This window comes from Engystomops pustulosus, chromosome 3, assembly GCF_040894005.1.
Source record: "Engystomops pustulosus chromosome 3, aEngPut4.maternal, whole genome shotgun sequence".
NCBI classification, from domain to species: domain Eukaryota; kingdom Metazoa; phylum Chordata; class Amphibia; order Anura; family Leptodactylidae; genus Engystomops; species Engystomops pustulosus.
Window position 1 is genome coordinate 143287880 of NC_092413.1, and position 24887 is coordinate 143312766.

The 24887-nt window shown below is 39.3% G+C and overlaps 1 protein-coding gene across 4 annotated transcripts in view; it reads right to left on the minus strand.

Annotated features, from left to right (window-relative positions):
• The window catches only part of LOC140122018 (major facilitator superfamily domain-containing protein 8-like), a 69034-nt gene extending 44492 nt beyond the window's left edge, over window positions 1-24542 (minus strand). For 2 of the 4 annotated variants that reach the window (XR_011854240.1, XM_072142361.1), the window contains exons 1-11: window positions 24283-24541; window positions 18148-18222; window positions 16020-16205; window positions 14818-14880; window positions 13711-13830; window positions 8983-9062; window positions 7806-8100; window positions 6329-6402; window positions 6164-6247; window positions 4113-4242; window positions 3058-3180 (exon numbers count right to left, since the gene is read on the minus strand). Coding sequence is in view for 3 of the 4 variants with exons in the window: in XM_072142361.1 (XP_071998462.1) it covers window positions 3058-3180; window positions 4113-4242; window positions 6164-6247; window positions 6329-6402; window positions 7806-8100; window positions 8983-9062; window positions 13711-13830; window positions 14818-14880; window positions 16020-16205; window positions 18148-18222; window positions 24283-24307 (1255 nt within the window). In the remaining variant the exon portion in view is untranslated. Of the gene's footprint in view, window positions 1-3057; window positions 3181-4112; window positions 4243-6163; window positions 6248-6328; window positions 6403-7805; window positions 8101-8982; window positions 9063-13710; window positions 13831-14817; window positions 14881-16019; window positions 16206-18147; window positions 18223-24282 lie in introns of all 4 variants that reach the window. The other 2 variants (XM_072142362.1, XM_072142364.1) reach the window with 2 other exon arrangements.
• Window positions 24543-24887: the final 345 nt, after the last annotated feature.

A 24887-nucleotide genomic window follows, 5' to 3' on the forward strand; every position in this document is an offset into this window, starting at 1 on the left:
AAGATTTTATTAACTCTTGAATGTATGGAGGAAAAGAAAATTTTGGGTTCCTTTCTCTTTGTATACTTTCTGGGGCCGTTCACCGTTCCATAAAAATAACATTATCTTTATTCTATGGATCACTGCGGTTACGGCGCTACCTTATTTATATAGTTTTTAAATATTTTTACAATTTTACTGAAGAAAAACTAATCTAAAGAAAATCTAATTTATTTTCCTATCACCATCTTTTTGGAGACATAAAACCAATATTTTTTGGTTGATGATGGTTTAGGGCTTATTTTTTATGTGTTGAGCTGTCCTTTTCAGTGGTACCATTTTGGCGCACATTACTTTTTTTTTTAAACTCGATTTTATTAAAATACACAATCATCGGTTACAAGAAAAGTGTCATACATTTGTTACAGCGAGGAGGTGTGTACAAATATAATTGCCATACAACATACAATTACATGTAACAATGCTATTGATTGTGGTTTGTATCTGTTACAGAGAAAACAACACAGTGAAACTTGCTGCTAGTAACATTTATATTCATATACCAGTCAGTTAAAAGTGGAAGACAAATGAGAAGACCTAGTTTCTCGTTGAATTATTTGAGTGGACACATCTTGGGGGATCTGTGCTGAATGATCCTTCAGCCTTTATTGTAAATTATATAACGCTTCCCTGTCAAGCCCTGTTCCCAGCATCGGTTGTCATGTCCCCAGGCCCCTGGGTAGTGATGGAGGAGTTACACCATCTATCCTACACTATGAAATTTTGCAGGACATTTCCTATGCTTATATATCACCTTTTCATAGGGCACTATTGTGTTCACCACACCTTTCCACATGTTACACGTGGGGGGTCAGGGATCCATCCACCGCAATACAGTGGCTTTCCTGGCTAAAAATAAAGTTTCCCTCAAGAACACCGTTTCATGATGCGTCCAGACTTCTTCATCCAGTATGCCAAATAAGCATGAATCTAGAGTGTGGGGTATGGTCTTTTCCATCACCGCCGAAAGCAAAGTTAGGACCTCCTTCCAGTAGCCTTGTAGAATCGGACAATCCCATATCATGTGGTGAAAGTCAGCTGGTGACTGCCTACACCTATGGCATTCAGGGTGCATTCACACATTGCAGTTAAAACTGCATCGCAATCAGCTTTGAGGTGGTTTTAGCTGCAGTTTTGTCAATTGAACAGATGAAAGACATGAACTGAATGAGTGAATGACATTTGTGGAGCAGGTTTCTCCTTCAAAATCAAATTCACTCGTTCAGTTCATGTCTTTCACCTGTTCAATTGACAAAACTGCACCTAAAACCACCTCAAAGCTGATTGCGATGCAGTTTTAACTGCAACGTGTGAACGCACCCTCAGGGGTGGGAATCCGCTTCATTTTAAATAATCTTAGAGGAGTCAGGCAACTCTGGTGGATAATATGCAATTGTATCATTCTATTATTTATAGCAGGTGATACAAAGAGGTGTGACTGACACAGCTCTTCCATCTGTTATTCATCTAAAGTGGGCATTAAGGATTTCCACTTCTCTAGAGCTTGCAGGGGAGTGGAGGATGCTTTAGCATTGATCAGGTGCGAATATATTAAAGAAATAAGGCCTGCAGGGCCCTGGGATCGTATCACCCCAATTAGAGGGTATTAGGTGACATGTAGATCAGGGCCTGGGAACTGTGCAGCTAGGGCATGGCGGATCTGGAGATACCTGTAGAATTGTCTGTGGGGGATATCGTACCTTTCCCGCAAGTATTCGAAGGTGACCAGAACATCATTGGCGCACATTACTTTTTGATCACTTTTTGGAACATTTTTGTAAAAGCATTTTATTTATAAGTTTTTTTTTGTTGCAACTTTTACAGTCTAATACAGATGTATTAGACTGCGTTATGTAACACACTGAGTAGTCTGCGTATGCTCAATGTGTGACAGCTGGGTCCTGCTAGGAGGCAGGACATGGCTCCCTGAGAGGAGAACGCAACCCGGGTTACTTTCAGACCCCGAGGCTGCCTTTGGAGCAGTGGATCCCCTTGTTAGCGCTGGGGGGGTGTTCCAAATCACCATACATGGCCCTTACATGCCACGTCACGCACGACCACGGCATGCAGGGGTTAACACCCGCACTCGGAGAAATCTCTGATTGCGGGTGTTGGCTATAATATACAGCCGACACCCACACCTTCTGCCACCGGCGCCGTTCGGCAGCAATCATGCATTACGTTTATATTGGGTTTTGAAAAGAAATTCAACAACTGTGAGAGGAGATTTTACTAATTGTATTGCATTAATATTGAGTAAACATTAGGTTAACATAACATACTAATCAGTTTTCCACTTAACTCTCGCCTCTACATTAAATTCTTAATGCAACAGCTACCCACTACATGGACCACTCTCTTGGTTCTTGCTGCCCATCACCTCTTGTATTCAATTGAAATTAATCACCTGTACCTGCCTAGTTCTCTTTGCCCAGACCTTGCTCTTTGTTTCTCCCGTGATCTAGATTACTATCTTCCTTAATTTAAACCTCCCACTCATGTCTCAATGACTTCTCCCAAGCTGCACCTATTTGTTGGAATGCACTACCTTGAACTATCAGGCTAACATGAGCTTAAAACACATCTCCTCCTGTTTATGTAATCTCTCATCACTTGATACCATTTAACAGGTTTCTCTGCAGCCCAATGCACCCTGGTTTCTGTAAATAGTGATAACCACTGGTGACTGGTTCATCCAGCATTATTTATCTATTTATTCAATCAATCACTTAACCCCTTAACTACTTGGCCATTTTGCACATTCCTGAAATAGGCAGTTTATTTTAAATCTTACATGTGAAAGTTCATTTGGCTATAATTTTGGAACCCTTCAACATATCCCGATGATTTTCTCATGACACATCATGTAAAAATTGTATTTAATTGAAAAATTTGGGTGATGAGTTTTGCAGTTCTTTATAAACAAAAAAAAGGATACTGATGAAAATTCTGAAAAATTCTTTATGGTTTTCATTGTGTCTTTAGGTTCTTCATTAAGTGAAGTCAGGACTAACTTACCTTGAGTTTTTTCAGCAGTTAATTTGGAGAATAAAGACACCTGTGCTACGGATACAAAGGGAAGTCCAAGTACTTGTAGAAAAACGCCAATCACAAATTCTGCCAGCAGAAAGCCATAACTTCCTGTAATAGGTGATAGAATAGATGAGGTAGGTAGGACAATAAAGGAGGACTCCAAATCAGCGTTAAAAAAGTTCCTATACATGTTACTGATGGGGACACCTTTGGTTACACATTGTAAATTTAATGCTTTATGAAATGAAAAACTGCAGTTTACAACACATGGTGGATTAATGCTTTTCAACAGGTAGTTGGAACCACTGTTTTGCAGAAGTGGACTCTGGGTTTTCTTAAAAGCAAAGATATTAGCACAATATCTACACGTCCCCCTATATAAACCAACCAGAATATAAGCAGCAGCTGCCTGCCCTCACTAGCAAGACGCCCAGCAGCCCGGCCCTCCCTAGCACGGCGCCCAGCAGCCCGGCCCTCCCTAGCAAGACGCCCAGCAGCCCGGCCCTCCCTAGCAAGACGCCCAGCAGCCTCCCACTCAGGGCCCCTTGTAGCCACGGTGTACTGACCAAATACTAACTAGCTCCTCTTCTCTCTCACGGTTCCTGTGCAGCAGCACAGGTAGAGACAGTGCATCATAGTCTGTGGGCCAGAAGAGTGCATGAACTCATCTCTACCTGCGCTGCTTCACAGGAACCCCCAAAAGAGAAGCTGCAAAAAGCACTGGAGGTTAGTACTAAGTATGAAGTTTATTTTTTTATGTACCCAACATAAGTGTATCAAAATACAGCATTTAGGGCTCCAGCTGGTGACACAACGATAAAAAAAAGCAGACGTATAATGTAGCTCTAAAATTGTAGGAGCTGTTCAGGATTATAAATGCTAATGAAGTGAATGAGATATAATATCGCTTTTTCTGGACAAACATTTCAAATATAAAGCCCTACATAGTCTAGCTCAAGTCTTCTAGTTAAAAACAAAATTGCAAACAACATTCATATTATGGAAAATAATGCATTAATGCAAAAATATGATCAGGTAACCTTTAGGTTTTGCCAAGAACAGGAGGCACCAAATGCAGGATATGTTACTTATAAGTAGTCCAAATACCAGGAGGATGCGATCTGAACAACATCTGCTAAGGAAGCGCACCACAAGGAAACCAATCAGCATCTGCATAAAAACAGACAGAAAATCTGATAATATCACTGAAGATTTAGATTTTCTAAAGTCAAAAGGTGAATCATAACTGCAACTACCAACTACTACATAAAAAAAAAAATTAAAAAAAGAAATATATGGATACCCCAAGCTCACTTTAGAGCAAAAAAGTTAATTACCGCCAGAATGAGGGGCAGTATGCAAATGAGCCTGAGGGGCTCCAGGCTCCATAGGCGTTAATGAAGCCAGGAGCCCCTCAGGCTCATTTGCATATAGTCTTTCATCCTGGTGGTAGATTTCCTTAATATAAAAGTTTATAGCTACTTTAGTACATTAGGTCTGTTTGTAAATCCTTGGAGCAATGTAACTAATATAACGCACAAAAAAGATGGTACATTGAGATGCAGAATACATTGGACTGAAAATCTCAATGAAATAAAAATAGAAAGGTTTATATGATGATTACGACAGTATCTTTCTATACTCCACTCCAAAACTATGGGGCATATATACAAAGGTATGTGCACCATTTTTTTGCACATTCTTTTAGGTGCAAACTGCTAACACAGGTATTTAAGAAGTGCTTGCGCCACATTTTTGTCGCACGCGACCATTTTGTGTCACGGCTGCACTATTCATCATGCCACACAAACCACACCCCATGTTAATGGTACACTAAAAACAAAAAGTGGTGCCCTCTGTCGGGGCAGTGCATGGAGCTCCAGATTTATGAAGTACGTGCTCCAGAAATCATGAATCTGGCGCCCTCTGCACACTAAACAAGCAAACTGCACATAGTGCTGTGTGTGTCTTTAATTTGCAATGGGAAAGCTGGTACCCTTCCTAACCAAATTGCACAGGTGTCAAACACATCATGTATGCCGGCTTCAGAGTCGGCGTGTTCAGCGGGCGCACACACTAGAGCAAAGAGGAGGACATGGGCTACTCCCGGGGAGCGAGGAAAGGTAAGTAAAGGTTTGTTTTTTTCACAAACAGTGGAAAAGGGGAGGGCACTGGGAGCACTGTGACCAATGGAGAAGCACAGTGGTTGCTGAGGGGCACTGGGGTTAGCACAGAGGCTGCTGAGGAGCACCTGGGGCATTTTGGCTTCTGGGGGGCCCTGGGAGCACTGTGGCTACTGGGAGAGCACTGTGGCTTCTGGGGGGCACTGTGGTTGCTGGAGTGGGGCAATATGACTGCTAGTGGGACAAAGTTGGGGCACTGTGGTTGCTGGGGAGGGCAGGGGCACTGTGATTATTAGTCACTGTGGTGTACATACAAGCCATGCCCGTGTCTCAGGTTATTGTTAATTAACACTATTTTTTTGCCGACTGTAATTGTTTCATTGTATGAATGTAACTACTAAAACAGATCAAGTAGATACATTTATACAGTAATAAAATGTCAGTAGGTCCCTTTATGGCAACCATAAACCACAAGGCTGATGTGGCCCCCCAAGGAACTTAGTTTGACACCCCTGCTCTGTTGGATTAAGTTTAAATTACGAATTCAAGTTCCTCCAAAAGGTGAAAGTTATTCATATCTATATATAACACAATTGTGTGTAAATGCTGATGTCATCCTGACAGTGATATGCCCTGCCAAGTAACAATGCACAAAGGCCAAAAAGGGCTGTACTTTGTACTCTGCTATGTGTGATGATCTGAAGTCATGTTAAGAAATGTAAAAAAAAAGGTCATGTGGATGAGTGTTGCTGATTGTACTTAGCAGAGGAATTAAAAAGAAAAACCAACCGTTTTTGTTGCACAAAAACCTTAGTGACTTGCATCACATGCACATACATCACTTTTATTGATCTTTGGAAGCTTCTCAAGAGAGTTAAGTTTTTGCTGATTAACAAACCCCAAGTTTTGAAAATGGTAATGTCAGCAATTCAATAATCACTTATAAAGCATATAACCATATTACATACCTCAATTCCACAAAGAAAGTACAGCAGTGAGTTTTGCAGATCTTGAAATCCAAGATATGTTTGCGCTAGCGGTGTTACTAAAGTCTGGAGAAAATTATTGGAACACTTGTATGTATATGCATATTGTCAGTTTGTGTTATGAATATTCATTGTCCTTATACTCACCTCAAGTGCTGTCTGATTAAAGAACGTAACAAACTGTGCAGTTAAAAGCACCACAACCTCCTCCCTCAACAGTCCTATGAGAGGTAACAAGAGGGTTAAGCAAGAGAAATTTCCATGTAAAGGAGACACAAAGACTACGATTACAAAAAAATCACATATGAATAAACAGGTCCCAAGTTTTCTTGACAATTTGTATAATGTGGTTTGTGGTCATACAACTTTTTTGTCTTTTAGAAAACACAGGTAAAAATCTTCACCAAGAGACATGAGCTTTAGTAATTTTGTGATTACTGAAGGAAAAAGTCAATCACCGTCAATCTTAAGTATTGCAATTCCTTGTGTTAAATTTATGTTTAGTCACTTTAACAAGTTATAATAATGGGGAATTGCTACATGGAAAGTAAGGTGTGTGCTGTAACAATGTGATCCAATAAATGTATTCTTCTGGCCTATACGTAGCCAAATAATAATAGCTACAACATTAACATAATAATGCAACAGATTTATCAGCCAAAGTCAAACTGCAATAAATCTGTATATCAAGACAATCTAATCCAACCTTTCCTTGTTTAAGTGTTAGACAGTATTAGTTATTCTGCCCCACTGCCCTGAAACACAAAGAAGATATTACTAGTTATTATAAGTTACTTGCTCTTGCAGAAAATGATTGCATCTCTATGTACATCTTCTTGCCTACATCTGTACAAGGCTTTTTTTTAATCTACCGAATTGTAATAGACTGTAAACTACAATTTAGTTTGTGCCATTTGTTATACATTTTTGTTCAAGCAAAATGTATAACCAGACCCCCCCCCCCCCCCCAATAGACTTCTAGGTCTCCAGGTCACAGCACAGGGAACACACAGTGCATCACCGCAACACATCATGACCAACTGCTTGTCTGCCTATGCCTATGTGCTCTCCCCAGGATCCGGTCTGGGTAAGCACACGGCCATATTAATGAGCCCTTAATTTTATCTGTAGAACACTCAAAAGCAGTGCAACTGGGTGAAGGTTGTAAACTTCTCAAGAGCATCAAGTGAAGAATGACTAATATAACATTGCTAATCGTTGTCATTTCTGTGTTACAAAATTTGATGATGGAATCTGACAGATACACAGATGAACACAGTGATCACAAAGTATCATTTATACTAAACTAAGAAGTTGGATAAACTTAGACTAGACAGTGAAAAAGATTTTTCAAACAGCAAAAAACTGTCTAGACCAAATTAATGCTGCCATACTATTAGTGAATTAATGCTTTCCTTTATATATACAATTATACAACATTGAAACAGTCATTCATGGGATCATCAATATCAGTGGAGCAAAACAAAACATTAACAAAACGTAGAGCACATGCCTGGCCAATCTAAAGTCAATGCATATACAGACAGTGCGAATATCACCTTAGCGTTAGTAGAACATTTTTGGTAGGAATCATGCAGGCTCCATCATCATTGGTGTCCCTTACCTATTAATGGTTTCTTAGTAGTTCCATTTGACTTCGGCCATTCAGGACAAACATGGTTATTTGTTATTGGAAAAGCTGAAGAGGCGTTTGGATTCTCCATGCTTGAAGAATCATCCTGGTTGGTTGATGGGTCATGAACACAGTTGATAGCTCCATATAATGGACTTGGAGTGTCATTTTGCTGTAGGAGTGGTTCACGCTCATTATGAGGCGACTCCAGGGGATTTAGTGGCAAATCACGAAACATAAAAATCACCACAAACTGCATTAGTATCCAAAGAATACACATAAAGAGCTGTGATCAAATAAAACAAAGAACAAAGAAAAATGTTATAAAATGTTATACAATGCTAATATTCTCATCAGTTAGTTCTCAACATCTCCAATACCCTGTATGTGCAAGATTAATTCAGGTCAGACTAGTCCATGTGAATGAGATGGTGATCTTGCACAGCAACATAGAAGTGAATGGACCATCAATCATGCATGTAGGTACATCATTCACATTTCAGTAAAGAAAGCTCAACATCAATGTATGGATGTACTGTAGAGAGCTTACATTTATTACTTTATTGAGAAAATGAAAAATCCAAAACTTCAATGCATTTATGATGGCAGCTAGAATGTCAACCTTCTCTATAGAATAATGACAATGGGGCAGATTTACCAGCTGCCAAAGAGTAAGAATGTGCTTAGTTGCCCGTGGCAACCAAGCACATTCTTACTCTTAGGCTACATTCACACACTTGTATGGGGGACGTATATACGGCCGATAAACGTCCCCCATACACTTCTATGGGCTCACGGCATGTTACGGGAGCGGTACGGTGCAGCACACGTGTGGCACCATACCGCTCCGTAGCCCGGGAAAAGATAGGACATGTCCTATCTTTTCCCATATTACGGCGCCGTTGCCCATACTTTCCTATGTAGAGGGGCGGGGGTGAGCAGCGCTCACCTCCTCCTCTCCCCGCGCTGCCGTGTGCCCGCCGTGCTACGGTGCGGCGGGCACACAGCAGTGTGCATGTAGCCTTAGGCAGATGATAAATTTGCCCCAATGTTCTACACGTGCATATTACATTGAACTCTAGCCAAAAAAGAAGACATCTAATTACTTTACTAGGACACTTTTTTTTTTTTAACTTTGACATACATACATTTTTCACTGTGTACTCACACCAGGAGCAGAGAACTTGTCCACATGGAATGGTCCAATCTGAAAAGTGCAATACCTTAGGAAGACATTGAATGCTGGTCCTGTCAAGACCCAAAAGAAAAAGTAGTTTACATTTAAAACTGCTGATCCCCTTATCATGATGTGGAGGAAAAATGTCTGACAAGTGGTTTCAGAACAGAAAAAAATGCCATAACGCTGGGGAAAATGGTGCACAACACAATAGAGACATCTATTGTTTTGAAAGAATTGTGCCAAACTCAGGAGCTTAAAGGGCTATTCCCATCACAACAAATTAATGTTATAGTTTGTGTAATAAAAAGTTATACAATTTGTTTCCTTCCAGTGGACAAAATCTGACCATGGTCCCACAGGTGCACGGCTCGTTAGTATCATATAAAGTAATCAGAGCCGTGTGTTATAATGAGCCGTGAACCTGTGTGACCATGGTCAGATTACTGTCCACTGGAAGTAAACATAGAAGCTTTATATAGAAGGACAGCAAGCAGAGATCTAGAAAACAGTGAGCAATTGATACAGAAAGTATATTGGAAAAATTGTATAACTTTTCATAATACAAACACTAACATGAATTTGCTGTAATGGGAATACCCCGTTAACTAGGAGATGCAGGGCCCCCTTCCCCTTAAAATAAAAAAATGTGAAGGGAGAAATCTCAAGGTGATGCTTAGTAGGCGCTTGTGTGTACAAAACACATTAACCTTTCATCATGTGATCAGATAACTCTCTACAACTACTTAGAAATTACTCTGTTCTAAAGATGGCGTCTGTGTCTGAAGACTAGTCCCAAAGATGGCATCGGCATTGGAGACAAGACTGGAATATGCCCACCATAAAGTCTGGGTAAATGTTAGTATGAGTTACACGTAAAAGGTGTTTTCCTTTTGTTGTTTTTTAATGGAGACGATGGACTTCACACCCCGGTTTGGAGAGCCTCCTGGGACTTGTAGTCCACCCACCTTTGATTGTATTATCACCTGTGTTTATGTATCTAATGCACTTTTTCAATGGATGGTGTGAAAATTTTACATTGTTATTAGTGAAACAATGTTTCGTAGTTGTTGCAGGTTGTTAATTACACGGTTTAAAGTTCGGTGTTGTTCCGCCCATCTGCGGTCACGTGTATTTAGGCACCGATGCGGATGAGCGGGGACATTGGCTTGAGAAAGCACCATAGCGCACAAAACTGTCCCGCTGCCAAGGCTCGCAGAGTTACCTCCCTGCATAGTTATTGCACAATAAAGGACGTTATTTTCCGTTTTGGAACTGGTGAGTGCAGTTTTCTTTCTTCTACTTGTACCTGCACACTGATTAAAGAGCTCATGGATTCTCTCTTACTTTCACAAGGTGGGGATAATAAAAGTAAAAGCACACACAAAATTGGCAACCCCACAAGCCAAGGGCAATGACGTGGCTGACAGGGTGGTGAAGGCAGCTGCACAGATGAAACCCAGAGACTGTCCGGTAGTCTCAACGGTGACTACTGAGCCTGAAAATTTTAATCCACAGGTGGTCTAGTCCCTGGTGGCCCAAATGTCATCAGAATAGAATGAACATGAAGAAAAGCTGGAGCCCAGATGCAATTTATGAGACCCGGATTGGGGGCGGGGGGGGGGGGGGAGAGAGAGTGCCTGCCCATGGCCCAGTACCCAACAGTGAGTCAAATAGTCCATGGACACACACATCCAAAATGGCCATGCTAGCATTCATGAACCGCCAGTGGTTTGTCCCGGTCCCAGTTTTTGGGTGGGAGTATATGAGTATATTTCGGAGCACACAGATTTATTTTCAGGTTGGCAAAAAATCCAGAAGAGAGGAACTCTTGTTAAAAGTGGTCTACAGTTATGAGTGACCAAAAGTTGCTAGAATAGAAATTCAAAAGGTGATGCGGGTGTGAACTGGGAAACTATGGACCAAGGGTCTACCATTACCATTAGCCCTATAAGTAAAGATATAGGCCAGTAATATATAGGACACAGTTGAGTCCTAATGAGATTTAATTTTTTTCGGTTCTTAGATTAGGATGTTGTTATTTACAGTTGCTCCAAATGAAGTGTGATACTGTACTAAAGTATGTTTTTTAGTTTTCTCTTTCTTTCTAGAAGATCATTTAGTATCTCACTAGTTTCTACCTGGAGATTGGTTGGTGATAAAGAGACATGTGAGGAAAAGATGTGACCCCGAATTTCAAGACGCCTTCCAGGTTTGGTTGACAACAAGCACCTGAGTAAAGCTAGAAGGAAGACCTAATTGGATTCACTAAAGTCAACTTTCATTGCTTTTATGCCCAATTAAAGATTTAACAATGACTTTATAAACTTTATAGGGAGACAAATAAATCTCTAGTATTGACCACCTATGGCAGTGGTGGCGAACCTATGGCACGGGTGCCAGAGGTGGCACTCAGAGCACTTTCTGTGGGCACGCAGGCCTTCACCCCAACACAGAGTTTGCCAGATACGACTCAAGGCTTTCTCCTGTGGTCCAATAGAGCCCAGGATGCGGCATGCTCAGTGCTATTTTAAAGTGACATCCTTGGCTGCTAGGACTACAGGAGGAGAAAGAAGGTGTGGATAGAGACGGATTGTCATTTGAGCTCTTGTTTTGGGTCTCCTGATTCTTCCTCTTCAGGGGACCCTGGAGGGAAGCTACAATCCAAATTTCTCCATCTTTCTATAGTTTTGCTGAACTCGGGACACCAATATGATTAAAACCTGTGATACAGCAGGGATCAATAAGTTACTGCTTAAATTGTCATGTTGGCACTTTGCGACATACAAGTAGGTTTTGGTTGTAGCTTGGGTACTCTGTCTCCAAAAGGTTCGCCATCACTGACCTATGGCATTCTTAGGTCTAAGCGGCTAAGCAATTAAAACAGTCTGCCCTTAAACGATTAGGATTGTTTTTCTTGTGCGTCATTAGTTTTCTGTTATTCTCACTCTCATTGCATTTTGGTCATACTTTGTGTTAAGAGGTTAACATCTAAGACTTGTGAGGATGTATATGTTATGTCGCAAGATAAAAGATGAAGTAAAAAAGGAGTCAAAAGCCCAAGATAAGTATAACAATGCCATCCAATCAACCAACGTATGTGAGCCCCTGAAATATAGGGAGAATCTAACTTCTATTTGTGCAAGTCCAAGTCAGAAGGAAACTGGACAAGGGAATCAACACACACACACACACACACACACACACACACTAACTGTGATCTATTTATTTGTATATGTATATTATGTTAGTTATTTGACCATTGGTGGACTTTAAATTGATTTGTTTTTATGGTTTTAATTAGTTATTTTATTATTAGTTATTTTATACTTTCTACATTTTGGTTTTTACCTTTTTGGTTTGGTTACCTTTTTGTGGTGTAAATAGAGAGAAATGTAATAACAAAATGTGCTGCCCCACCCCTCCATCTATCACACCTATCTGCTCTACTATCTCCTATCCATCTATCTCTCCTGCCTGCCATTTCATGCTGCAAGCATGAGGTGAATGGGGGAGGGGAGACTGTGATCCAGAGCTGCAACTTCTGTCTGTGTGGATTATTTGTTTATATACCATTGTAGGCACAGCTAAGACTGTAGTTGTTTGGTTACTACATTAGTTAGAGCTCCTGGCAGCACATGGCAGCCATGAGGAGAATCAGTTGAGAGCAGGGAGAGAGGGGATGTGTCTCACATGTACATTCTCACTCCGTATTCACTCCAGTGAGGACGAGAAGTGCCTAGCAACAGCTATTTGAGGAGTCACTGATAGCAGAGGGAAGTCTACTGAGTAGAAGTGGAAAGGAGCAAGATAATCGGGTAACTAATCCAATTGCAAAAGGGCTTAAAATTACATTCAATGCAACAAATCAAAAGTTTTTTAAAATGATGGTTACTCCAAGTCAATTGTGTATTTGTTTTAAAGGAATGAGTGAGGTGTGCTACCAGATACCTCTAGTAATAGTAATAATTTGAAAGAATTTATACGAAGAACAGCATTTGAAAGGTTTGTTCTGGATGCAGGGTCCTCAAAGGCCACTAATAAGAAATTGTACCCATGTAAATAGAATACCATATTAGGGTAACCCATTTTGTAGTTACCCTAGTAAACTTTCTTTTCAGCAGGACTTGGACCTTCATGCATCATCCCATTTCCTGCAGACTTCCAGTAGTACATTACAGTATGCATGACTGTTCCCTGAACACCAGTCCCATGTCAGTGGGTGGAGAAGAATGCAGATATCCAACCAATGACAGTTGAGGTATCGGAGGAGAATCACATACAGTAATTAGTGTACAACCCTCTGATTAGCCAGTGGTCAACAGGACACAGCACCTCACAGCTCCTACATGACCACATGACTCGCAGCTCCTACAGACAGGAGATACCTTTTACAGGGATGAATACAACATAGGTAACCCTATTAAAGTATTGTATATACCCTGTTTCTTATACCAACTGTTAAGTGGACTTCTTTCTTACAATGTTACTAAACTGAACTGTATCCACTTAAATCACTGTATCTCTAATCAGGGATAACATCCTCCATTCCAAGAGATATTCTTCCTTCTGATAAAGAAATAAGGTTATTTCCCTTTTATTAGTTAAGAATTCCATACATAGTGTAAATGAGACAGCCCCTTTAGTGCAGAGAGATTTCATGTTAGCTTTATGAGATATATTTACCAACTGAAATTGTTCACCCTTCTCCAACCTTACCTATTAAGAGGCCTGCTTGACGGCATGCCATGGCCATTGCAAACATCGGTACACGCTCTTTGGAGGTAGAACATTGTGTTAAATACCCAAATATTGAAGCACCAGCTCCTGCCCCAACACCTGAAAATTATATGAATTGCAAAAGTAAAATTAAAGGGGTATTCCCACGAAGATAAGTTTCTTATATGTACTCAGGATAACAAAATAACACATTTTCTAGTTCACAGATATAAGTCCAACCTGTCTCTATCAGATCTGCTGTACACAATTTCAGTTGCCCCTAGACAGAACCCTGTAACTTCTGGCTGAGGGTCGGTTGGCAGCCGTCTTGGATGAGATCGTTCAGATGAGATTTCTGTCTGTCTCTGCTGTGCCTGTAGCCACGCCCCATGCACGGAGCTCACACTGATTCACATCCTGTCAGCATATGGTGAGAGAGGCTGCAAACTACAAGCTACAAGGAGATAAGTGATCTGGGCGAAGGGGTTGGCAGGCACTTATCTATGAGATGTAGCAGAGCTCACAGTGTAATGGTCTATCAGCCTCTGTGTAATCATCTCATGCATCTCTGATCTGTCTCATCTCTCTCGCTCTCTCTCTCTATGTGTCAGTGTGTTAGTACAAAAGCCAGATGAAATATACCTGTACCCTGAAAATCTAACCACATTGTCACCCCACAAAACTAGATTGGTTGTAATGTGTCTGCTTACGGAGGCCCCTCCCACACCCTGGGATTTTGCATTGAGCAGCCAAGGGAGAGATAGTTTTATTGCGCTTTTAGCTCCTGAGTAAAATTGTAAAGTAAAGGGTTAAAATTATCTTTATTGTATTAACATCACTAGGGGATAGAAATGTGATAATTTTCTTTTGTGGGAAAACTCCTGTAAAAGGTGAATCTTCTGTAATTGCTGTACTTTTGTAAAATAAATCACTGCAATAAACATAAAATGTAACAACCTTTGAAACTAATTTATTTTTATTTCAGAAATCAATAGTATAGTTGATAAACTAAGTACACTTTGTTAAAAAAAATGCTTCCATGGAACTTTAGGTGTACATTTTTCATATTCTATAATAGTGAAGATTTACATTAAATAATGCTATTACCTGCTACAAGGCGACTGCCCAGTAGAAACCATTTAGAAATTCCAACAAAGTACATAAAATTTCCTTATGAAAAAGAAAAAAAAAAAACACATGTAAGAAAAGTTAAATATAAATATTTTTGAGACCATGCCACTGTCAGCGCGTGTTTACCACATTGCTCAGCATTCTGAACAATGTTAAACTACAGCAAAGTGTTAACTGCCATGGTCAAAACCAACTGTGGCACAAGTATTGTTGCAGGGCGCCGCCATCTTTGAATGACATCACCAAAGAGCGCAGTGCCTAGTACATTGCACAGAATATTAAATGGTGAAACTACAAAAAAAAAAAATGTATTGCATATAACAAACCAACATTTAACTTTGTAAACGAAAAAAAAATCTAAATGTTACGGCTTGCGGAAGGAAGAGAGTGGAAAACGGAAACGCAAAAAAAATAAATAAATAAAAAATAGGTCTTAAAAGGGGTTAACTGATACTGACTTCTAGATACATAATCTGTTAAGGTGGTAAAATGAATGGAAATGGGATGTGGCCCTGGCTGCCGTCAAACTGGTTTTCCTTTGGCTTGAGAAACAAGATAACACATGTGCTCTAAGGGTGCCCTCACATGTTAACATTTTGATTAAATTTAGAAACTGCATCAAAGCACATGGGGTATGCCACAACCAATGGCATATGCGTTTCTAGGCAAACGCATGTGATCAGCAACCCGCACCCAGTGTTGTCTAAATGCAAGACAACAGGGAGCTGGTTGCCGATCGCATGCGTTTGCATAGAAACGCAAATGCGTTCGTCTAGGGCATGCCTACATGCATCATGAATCAAAGCGCTAACGTGTGACAGCACCCATAGTTTAATGACCTCTTGCACCATTTAATGTGTTCCTGCCCTTTAGTTATGGGGTTCTGGGAAGAAGTACATATAGGGTTCTGCATAATGGGTATAGCCCCATCATTTTATGGATTTTCAATTATGAATATAGAAGTTTTAAAATCAGTTCTAACGCTGGAATCTTTCCTTTACTGTCTATGGGGCAATCAGTTGGATGCTCCCAGCTTCCCATGACAGACTATGTGAACATGTTTAATATTAAAGTAAGCAGAAATGTTTTTACTGTTTCACTTTGGTGTTACACATGTACTCTCTTTTCTATTCCCTCAAAAAGTTAATGAAAAAAAATGTTGATATCTCTTACTGTACCTGCAATCTCAAAGCAGTTACTCAACAAAATGACATTCTTAGTTTTTCCTGTACGGTCTGACCAATAACCAAAGGCTGGGCCAGACAAGAGCTCTGTAAGGCTGAATGCAGACAGGACAAGACCCAGAAAAAAAGGCTGTGCGTCAAGTGATTGCAGATACATCCAGACTGTAGGGAGGATCACAGCTAGAATCATAGGAAAAATACAAGAATATAAATTGTATGCAAAATACAATGGATTAGGCTACATATCTACCACATTTTAGCCCTCCATTGTAAGTATATGTTAGGACTGTCTGCTTTGCTTATCTCTGGGAGCAACGAAGGGTCCAACAGAGCTTATCAGACCCCATCATCACCGAGACCCCCTATCCTGTGGATAGGTTCTAACTTGTTTCCTGGGAAAACCCCTTTGACCTATTAGCGCTCCACCCCGTAACAGTAAGGAGTGGAGCCAATGCAGTTTCAGTTTTGCACCGAGCTGAGCCGGCATTGGGAATCGCGTGGTGTCAGCGGTAATATACTGCTAACATCCCCTTGTAACACCCGCGGTCGTAGTGAGCTCTAATCATTGGCGTTAACACTATAAATGATAGGAGATTCCCTGCCATAGCAACGATCAGCAACCCTCGAAAACGCTGCAGGGGGCGCCGATGGCAACCTGGTCTGTCCATAGTAAATGAAAAGAGCTATGCTACTTGGATAATTATAGATTTCCCCCCCACATTAGGTTTTATTGTACAAAATTAGTAAAACGTCAGCAAAAAACATACAAATTTGTTATTGTGGTAATCATACTGAATTATTGAATAAATCCAACATATTATTGAGTGTATATGGTGAACAAAAAAAAAGTAAAAAATCAATTAGAGAATTTATTTTGTAGGGGTTTGTAGAAAAATCAGTCAATAAATATTCAGCAATAGGGCATAGCAACCCAAAAATAGTACCACTGAAAAATGCAAGTCATCTCGCAAATAATAAGTCTTTACATGGCAACATTTTATAGCTCAAAAAGTTCGCCATGAACCAACTAAAAACTACTAAATTCTACAAGGCAAAACTGGCAGCTGCAGGGCCCTCCTTCCGTTCTGTTCCTCTCTGAACGCCCCTACAACTAACGGCCACATGTGGGGGGGGGGGGGGGGTCTCCGCACTCGGGAGGAATTGCGTAACCAATTTTAAGATGGGTTTTCTCTTTTATGTTTGTGAATATGTAAATTTTAGAACTAAATTAACCTATTACAGACAAAATCTGACCATTCTAAATTTCACCTGCATTTTGATTTAATTACTATGAAGATCTCATAGGGTTAACAATCTTCCTAAAAGCTGTTTCTGATAGTTTGAGAGGTGCAGATTTCATATTGATATATAGGGTGTTTATAATATTATATATTAGAAATTTCATTAAAAACAATAATGCTCCCCAAAAAAGTCAATTCTGAAATCTCCTTGAAAACATGTGACGAAAAAAAAACAAACTCAAAATTGCTTTGATAAGTAAACGTGTTAAAAAGTAACACTATAAAGCGAAGCATGCCCAAAAAATGTGGCTGAGCCTTAAAGAGTTATTCTTGTCTGGGCATTCACATTCAGTTTCATTAATCTGCCATATATAAACATTTCTTCAATTAGATGTTATTTTAAAAAAAAATTGCCTGTGTGAAGATAATTTCTCATAAATGTAGTCTTATTGTCCCTTAGAAACAAGACTGTGTGCTTGGATACAACCACCGCTGCTAGAGTGATTGCACAAAGAAACAAAAGGTTTTTGTATATAAAATGTCTGGAAGTTACTCCATATCCCACAGCCATCTTGTGGTAATGATCACTGAAGCTGGGTGGTCGGGCAGGGCTCAATAGCACATGTCTGGCCATCGCTGGTAAAATGTGAGGTGGTCGTATCCAAGGAACAACATGGCTACATTTATGAGAAATTTATACATAAGAACATTTTTTTTAATAACATCCAATTGAAGAAATGTTTACATATGGAAAATGAATTAAATTAAATATACATGCCCAGATGGGAATGCCCCTTTAAGCTGGCTGTGTCCTGAAGGGGTTAAATTATGAGCTTAGGATGGAGGTTTACAAACTTGAGCTGAAAATATACAATACAAACCATATTCAATTCCACTAAGCAAAAAAAGGAGTCCTATTGCAACATGTGTCAGCTTCTGTTTTCTCTGTAACAAAACTGGAAAAGAATAAAAAATGTTAGAATAAGAAAAGGAAAAAAAAAAAAAATCACAAAGAAAGAAAACAGACACTTAACACATGTAATATAATTCACAGGTGGATAAGATCACAAATATTAGGATTTCTTTACATGCTTATATTCAATTATGTAGATATACATCAAAATACACACACACTCTATACCCTAAAAGAGAATATCTGGTGTTATTAACAAAATACATTGGTAGAGATGTATTAATGTGTCGGACATTAGACCAGTGGGGGGGGGGGGGGGAGTGACGACATTTATTCAAAGTGTTATTACCTAAGCTGTTATACTCATTTTTTCTTTTGATTAGATAGTTTTTATTAACCACTTAACCAATTTTCCATTTTTGTTACACAGATCCAGTACAAACATTACATTGCACAAACATCGGTGATACATTAACCTAAACACACTTATCATTTGCATTATGCTAATCATAGATACTTATTAGTAATTATGAAGTATTTCCCACATTATTATCTGGTGGTAAAGCAGGTCTGTCAAGATTTCCAATCTTTAGCATATCTGCGAGGCTAGACACCCACATTAGCTAGTGGGCCAAGAGCATAAATGTGTATTTGCATGCATGACAGGTTCTTCAAAACACAAAGTCATCAGAGGAGTTAATGAAACTTCTGCTATCCAGTGTTTTATGTGGGTGTTAGGGTGGTTAGCAAATTGTATGCCGAGACAAAAACATTTCTAAATCAAAACTCTTTAGCATAATCCGAATGCTAAGTATGTTTATCATAGATACCTATTAGTAATTATAAAGTATGAGCATCCCCGATTCTTATCTGGCACTTAGGCAGTATTTCTTTATCTTATATAAGGGAGTATCATTTGATTGGACAGCTTCCAGGCAACCTTATAGTGAAATGTCCGCAGCGGTCTCCCCGCCATTAGTGTATATATTTGCATATATATGGATCAGACAGCTGCACATGACCATTCTGCTCCATTCATCTCTAGCTGACATTGAGCCATATGGAGCAGAACGGTCATGCGTGGCCATCTGGTCCATTACTCTCATGGAGCGATGTGGGGTCCAACAGAGGTACGTGGGACCCCATTGGACCACTCATTTTTGTGATCGGTGGGGGTCTCTGTGATAAGATGGCACTGTGGATAGGGCCTAACTTTAATTTGTGGCAAAACCCATTTAATATATCAAATAACCGACTGCGGCTCTTCTGCGTGTATCTACTTCTCATACAACACACTGCCGTGCTTCTGCGTGTATCTACTTCTCATACAACACACTGCCGTGCTTCTGAGTGTATATAATCTCAAATAACCCACTGCGGCACTGCTGTACTTCTGCATGTATATAATCTCATATAACACTGCTGTACTTCTGCATGTATATAATCTCATATAACACTGCTGTACTTCTGCATGTATATAATCTCATATAACACTGCTGTACTTCTGCATGTATATAATCTCATATAACACTGCTGTACTTCTGCATGTATATAATCTCATATAACACTGCTGTACTTCTGCATGTATATAATCTCATATAACACTGCTGTACTTCTGCATGTATATAATCTCATATAACACTGCTGTACTTCTGCATGTATATAATCTCATATAACACTGCTGTACTTCTGCATGTATATAATCTCATATAACACTGCTGTACTTCTGCATGTATATAATCTCATATAACACTGCTGTACTTCTGCATGTATATAATCTCATATAACACTGCTGTACTTCTGCATGTATATAATCTCATATAACACTGCTGTACTTCTGCATGTATATAATCTCATATAACACTGCTGTACTTCTGCATGTATATAATCTCATATAACACTGCTGTACTTCTGCATGTATATAATCTCATATAACACTGCTGTACTTCTGCATGTATATAATCTCATATAACACTGCTGTACTTCTGCATGTATATAATCTCATATAACACTGCTGTACTTCTGCATGTATATAATCTCATATAACACTGCTGTACTTCTGCATGTATATAATCTCATATAACACTGCTGTACTTCTGCATGTATATAATCTCATATAACACTGCTGTACTTCTGCATGTATATAATCTCATATAACACTGCTGTACTTCTGCATGTATATAATCTCATATAACACTGCTGTACTTCTGCATGTATATAATCTCATATAACACTGCTGTACTTCTGCATGTATATAATCTCATATAACACTGCTGTACTTCTGCATGTATATAATCTCATATAACACTGCTGTACTTCTGCATGTATATAATCTCATATAACACTGCTGTACTTCTGCATGTATATAATCTCATATAACACTGCTGTACTTCTGCATGTATATAATCTCATATAACACTGCTGTACTTCTGCATGTATATAATCTCATATAACACTGCTGTACTTCTGCATGTATATAATCTCATATAACACTGCTGTACTTCTGCATGTATATAATCTCATATAACACTGCTGTACTTCTGCATGTATATAATCTCATATAACACTGCTGTACTTCTGCATGTATATAATCTCATATAACACTGCTGTACTTCTGCATGTATATAATCTCATATAACACTGCTGTACTTCTGCATGTATATAATCTCATATAACACTGCTGTACTTCTGCATGTATATAATCTCATATAACACTGCTGTACTTCTGCATGTATATAATCTCATATAACACTGCTGTACTTCTGCATGTATATAATCTCATATAACACTGCTGTACTTCTGCATGTATATAATCTCATATAACACTGCTGTACTTCTGCATGTATATAATCTCATATAACACTGCTGTACTTCTGCATGTATATAATCTCATATAACACTGCTGTACTTCTGCATGTATATAATCTCATATAACACTGCTGTACTTCTGCATGTATATAATCTCATATAACACTGCTGTACTTCTGCATGTATATAATCTCATATAACACTGCTGTACTTCTGCATGTATATAATCTCATATAACACTGCTGTACTTCTGCATGTATATAATCTCATATAACACTGCTGTACTTCTGCATGTATATAATCTCATATAACACTGCTGTACTTCTGCATGTATATAATCTCATATAACACTGCTGTACTTCTGCATGTATATAATCTCATATAACACTGCTGTACTTCTGCATGTATATAATCTCATATAACACTGCTGTACTTCTGCATGTATATAATCTCATATAACACTGCTGTACTTCTGCATGTATATAATCTCATATAACACTGCTGTACTTCTGCATGTATATAATCTCATATAACACTGCTGTACTTCTGCATGTATATAATCTCATATAACACTGCTGTACTTCTGCATGTATATAATCTCATATAACACTGCTGTACTTCTGCATGTATATAATCTCATATAACACTGCTGTACTTCTGCATGTATATAATCTCATATAACACTGCTGTACTTCTGCATGTATATAATCTCATATAACACTGCTGTACTTCTGCATGTATATAATCTCATATAACACTGCTGTACTTCTGCATGTATATAATCTCATATAACACTGCTGTACTTCTGCATGTATATAATCTCATATAACACTGCTGTACTTCTGCATGTATATAATCTCATATAACACTGCTGTACTTCTGCATGTATATAATCTCATATAACACTGCTGTACTTCTGCATGTATATAATCTCATATAACACTGCTGTACTTCTGCATGTCTATAATCTCATATAACACTGCTGTACTTCTGCATGTCTATAATCTCATATAACACTGCTGTACTTCTGCATGTCTATAATCTCATATAACACTGCTGTACTTCTGCATGTCTATAATCTCATATAACACTGCTGTACTTCTGCATGTCTATAATCTCATATAACACTGCTGTACTTCTGCATGTCTATAATCTCATATAACACTGCTGTACTTCTGCATGTCTATAATCTCATATAACACTGCTGTACTTCTGCATGTCTATAATCTCATATAACACTGCTGTACTTCTGCATGTCTATAATCTCATATAACACTGCTGTACTTCTGCATGTCTATAATCTCATATAACACTGCTGTACTTCTGCATGTCTATAATCTCATATAACACTGCTGTACTTCTGCATGTCTATAATCTCATATAACACTGCTGTACTTCTGCATGTCTATAATCTCATATAACACTGCTGTACTTCTGCATGTCTATAATCTCATATAACACTGCTGTACTTCTGCATGTCTATAATCTCATATAACACTGCTGTACTTCTGCATGTCTATAATCTCATATAACACTGCTGTACTTCTGCATGTCTATAATCTCATATAACACTGCTGTACTTCTGCATGTCTATAATCTCATATAACACTGCTGTACTTCTGCATGTCTATAATCTCATATAACACTGCTGTACTTCTGCATGTCTATAATCTCATATAACACTGCTGTACTTCTGCATGTCTATAATCTCATATAACACTGCCGTGCTTCTATGTGTATATAATCTCATATAACACACTGCCGTGCTTCTATGTGTATATAATCTCATATAACACACTGCCGTGCTTCTGCGTGTATATAATCTCATACAACACACTGCCGTGCTTCTGCGTGTATATAATCTCATACAACACACTGCCGTGCTTCTGCGTGTATATAATCTCATATAACACACTGCCGTGCTTCTGCGTGTATATAATCTCATATAACACACTGCCGTGCTTCTATGTGTATATAATCTCATATAACACACTGCCGTGCTTCTGCGTGTATATAATCTCATACAACACACTGCCGTGCTTCTGCGTGTATATAATCTCATACAACACACTGCCGTGCTTCTGCGTGTATATAATCTCATATAACACACTGCTGTACTTCTGTGTGTATATAATCTCATATAACACACTGCTGTACTTCTGTGTGTATATAATCTCATATAAGACACTGCTGTACTTCTGTGTGTATATGCTTATATGCTTTATATAATACACTGTCACAAAAGTACGGTAGTGTATTAAAACAATCTTTTTTTTTTTCACAGACAGTCTGCCTGATTTTTTTTCTGCATTTAGATCTTTTCCAGGTTCCCAGTACACGGCAAAGAATATATAATGATGCTACTAGGAAGTACAATTTGTACCTCAGATGACAACCTTCAGGCTGCATTCACATGTTGCATTTGTATTGTGTTTAGAAACGCATTTGATCAGTGACAAGCACCCAGTGTTTTGCATTGTTTGCAGGAAAAAGACTGGGTACTCGTTACGCATGCGTTTCAGTGGAAATACATATTGCAAACGCAACATGTGAATGCAGCCTAATAGAGCTCTGTAAACAGAAAAATAACAAAGTTAGGGCTTTTAGGGATAAAAAGCAAAAATAGACAAGTGCTGTGGCAGGAAAGGTTTAAAGGGAACCTGTTAGCAGTATGGTCATTTTTAATAGCCTGTGGCATGTTGATTTTAAAATTGCCTTTTAGGGAGCAGTTCAAATGAGAATTGCTTGAGGCCGTGAGATGACGTAAGCGGGAGGAGGGAGCAGGGGAGAGGGTGAGGAGATACTGAATAGAAGATGACTTGTGCCAACTGCCCCCCTACCTCCCAGTGCTAACCCATACTGCCGGCAGGGAGCCAGGTAATGGAGGGATTGAAAAGCACTGGAATGATTCAGATGCACCAGAAAGGCATTTTTTTTTTTAAATCAACATACCACAAGCTATTGGAATATTTCATCATGTAAAAATGACCTTCCTGATGACAGGTTCCCTTTAAGGAAACCATGTTTTACAGCTATGCTATTTCCTAATGAAATCTGGCCATGACATAAAGGACCATGATGCAAACACAGCTTTGCCTGGTATGAGGTAAAAGCAAATACAACTGAATGAGCCTTATCCCAGGTAAAGTAACACCTGAGATAAAGATTAAAGTTGTGTCAAGTCCCTGGGACAGCTCAGTCAATCCACATAGCAGATCAATGGTTCCACATTATTGGCTTATATAACAGAAAGTGATTGCACCACACGCTCCAGTATGGAGGTCTATTGTCTTACTGTCAGCTTCTGGCCTCGGCTCCATGTTGTCAGGTGTTGCTGTACATACAAGACATGTATTTATCTCCCTCTGCCTAGCAGCACGTCCATATACAGCCGGGAGCTATGTACTGTGTATCCATGGCCCCTGCCTCACCGCACAGCGGCCGCCATTGTGCCTCAGCTCAAGGACCAGCACACTCAGTCCTTGTGCCTCCTCACAGATGAAGACGGCACCTTTTCCCCCCTCCCCAGTTGCCCTTTCCCCTTAGCGTCTCAAGTCTTAAACCCTGGTTGTTTGTTTGAAAAGAAAAACTTTATTAGTCACCGTGCCGAGACCAGTAATCCCATCAGTGTCAGCCGGATTCGGTTTCTTAGCGGCCGCTGCACACTGGGGAGGACTGTACGTACACACACACACACACAGCTATTATACATACACATAGGTGTACGCTATATTATACATACATACAAGTGTACACTGTACTACACTCAGGTGTACTCTACACACACATACAGGTGTACACTGTACTGTATAAACAAATACACAGATGTACGCCGTATTATACATGCACACACACAAACAGGTGTACACTGTATTATCCATACACACAGGTGTACACTTT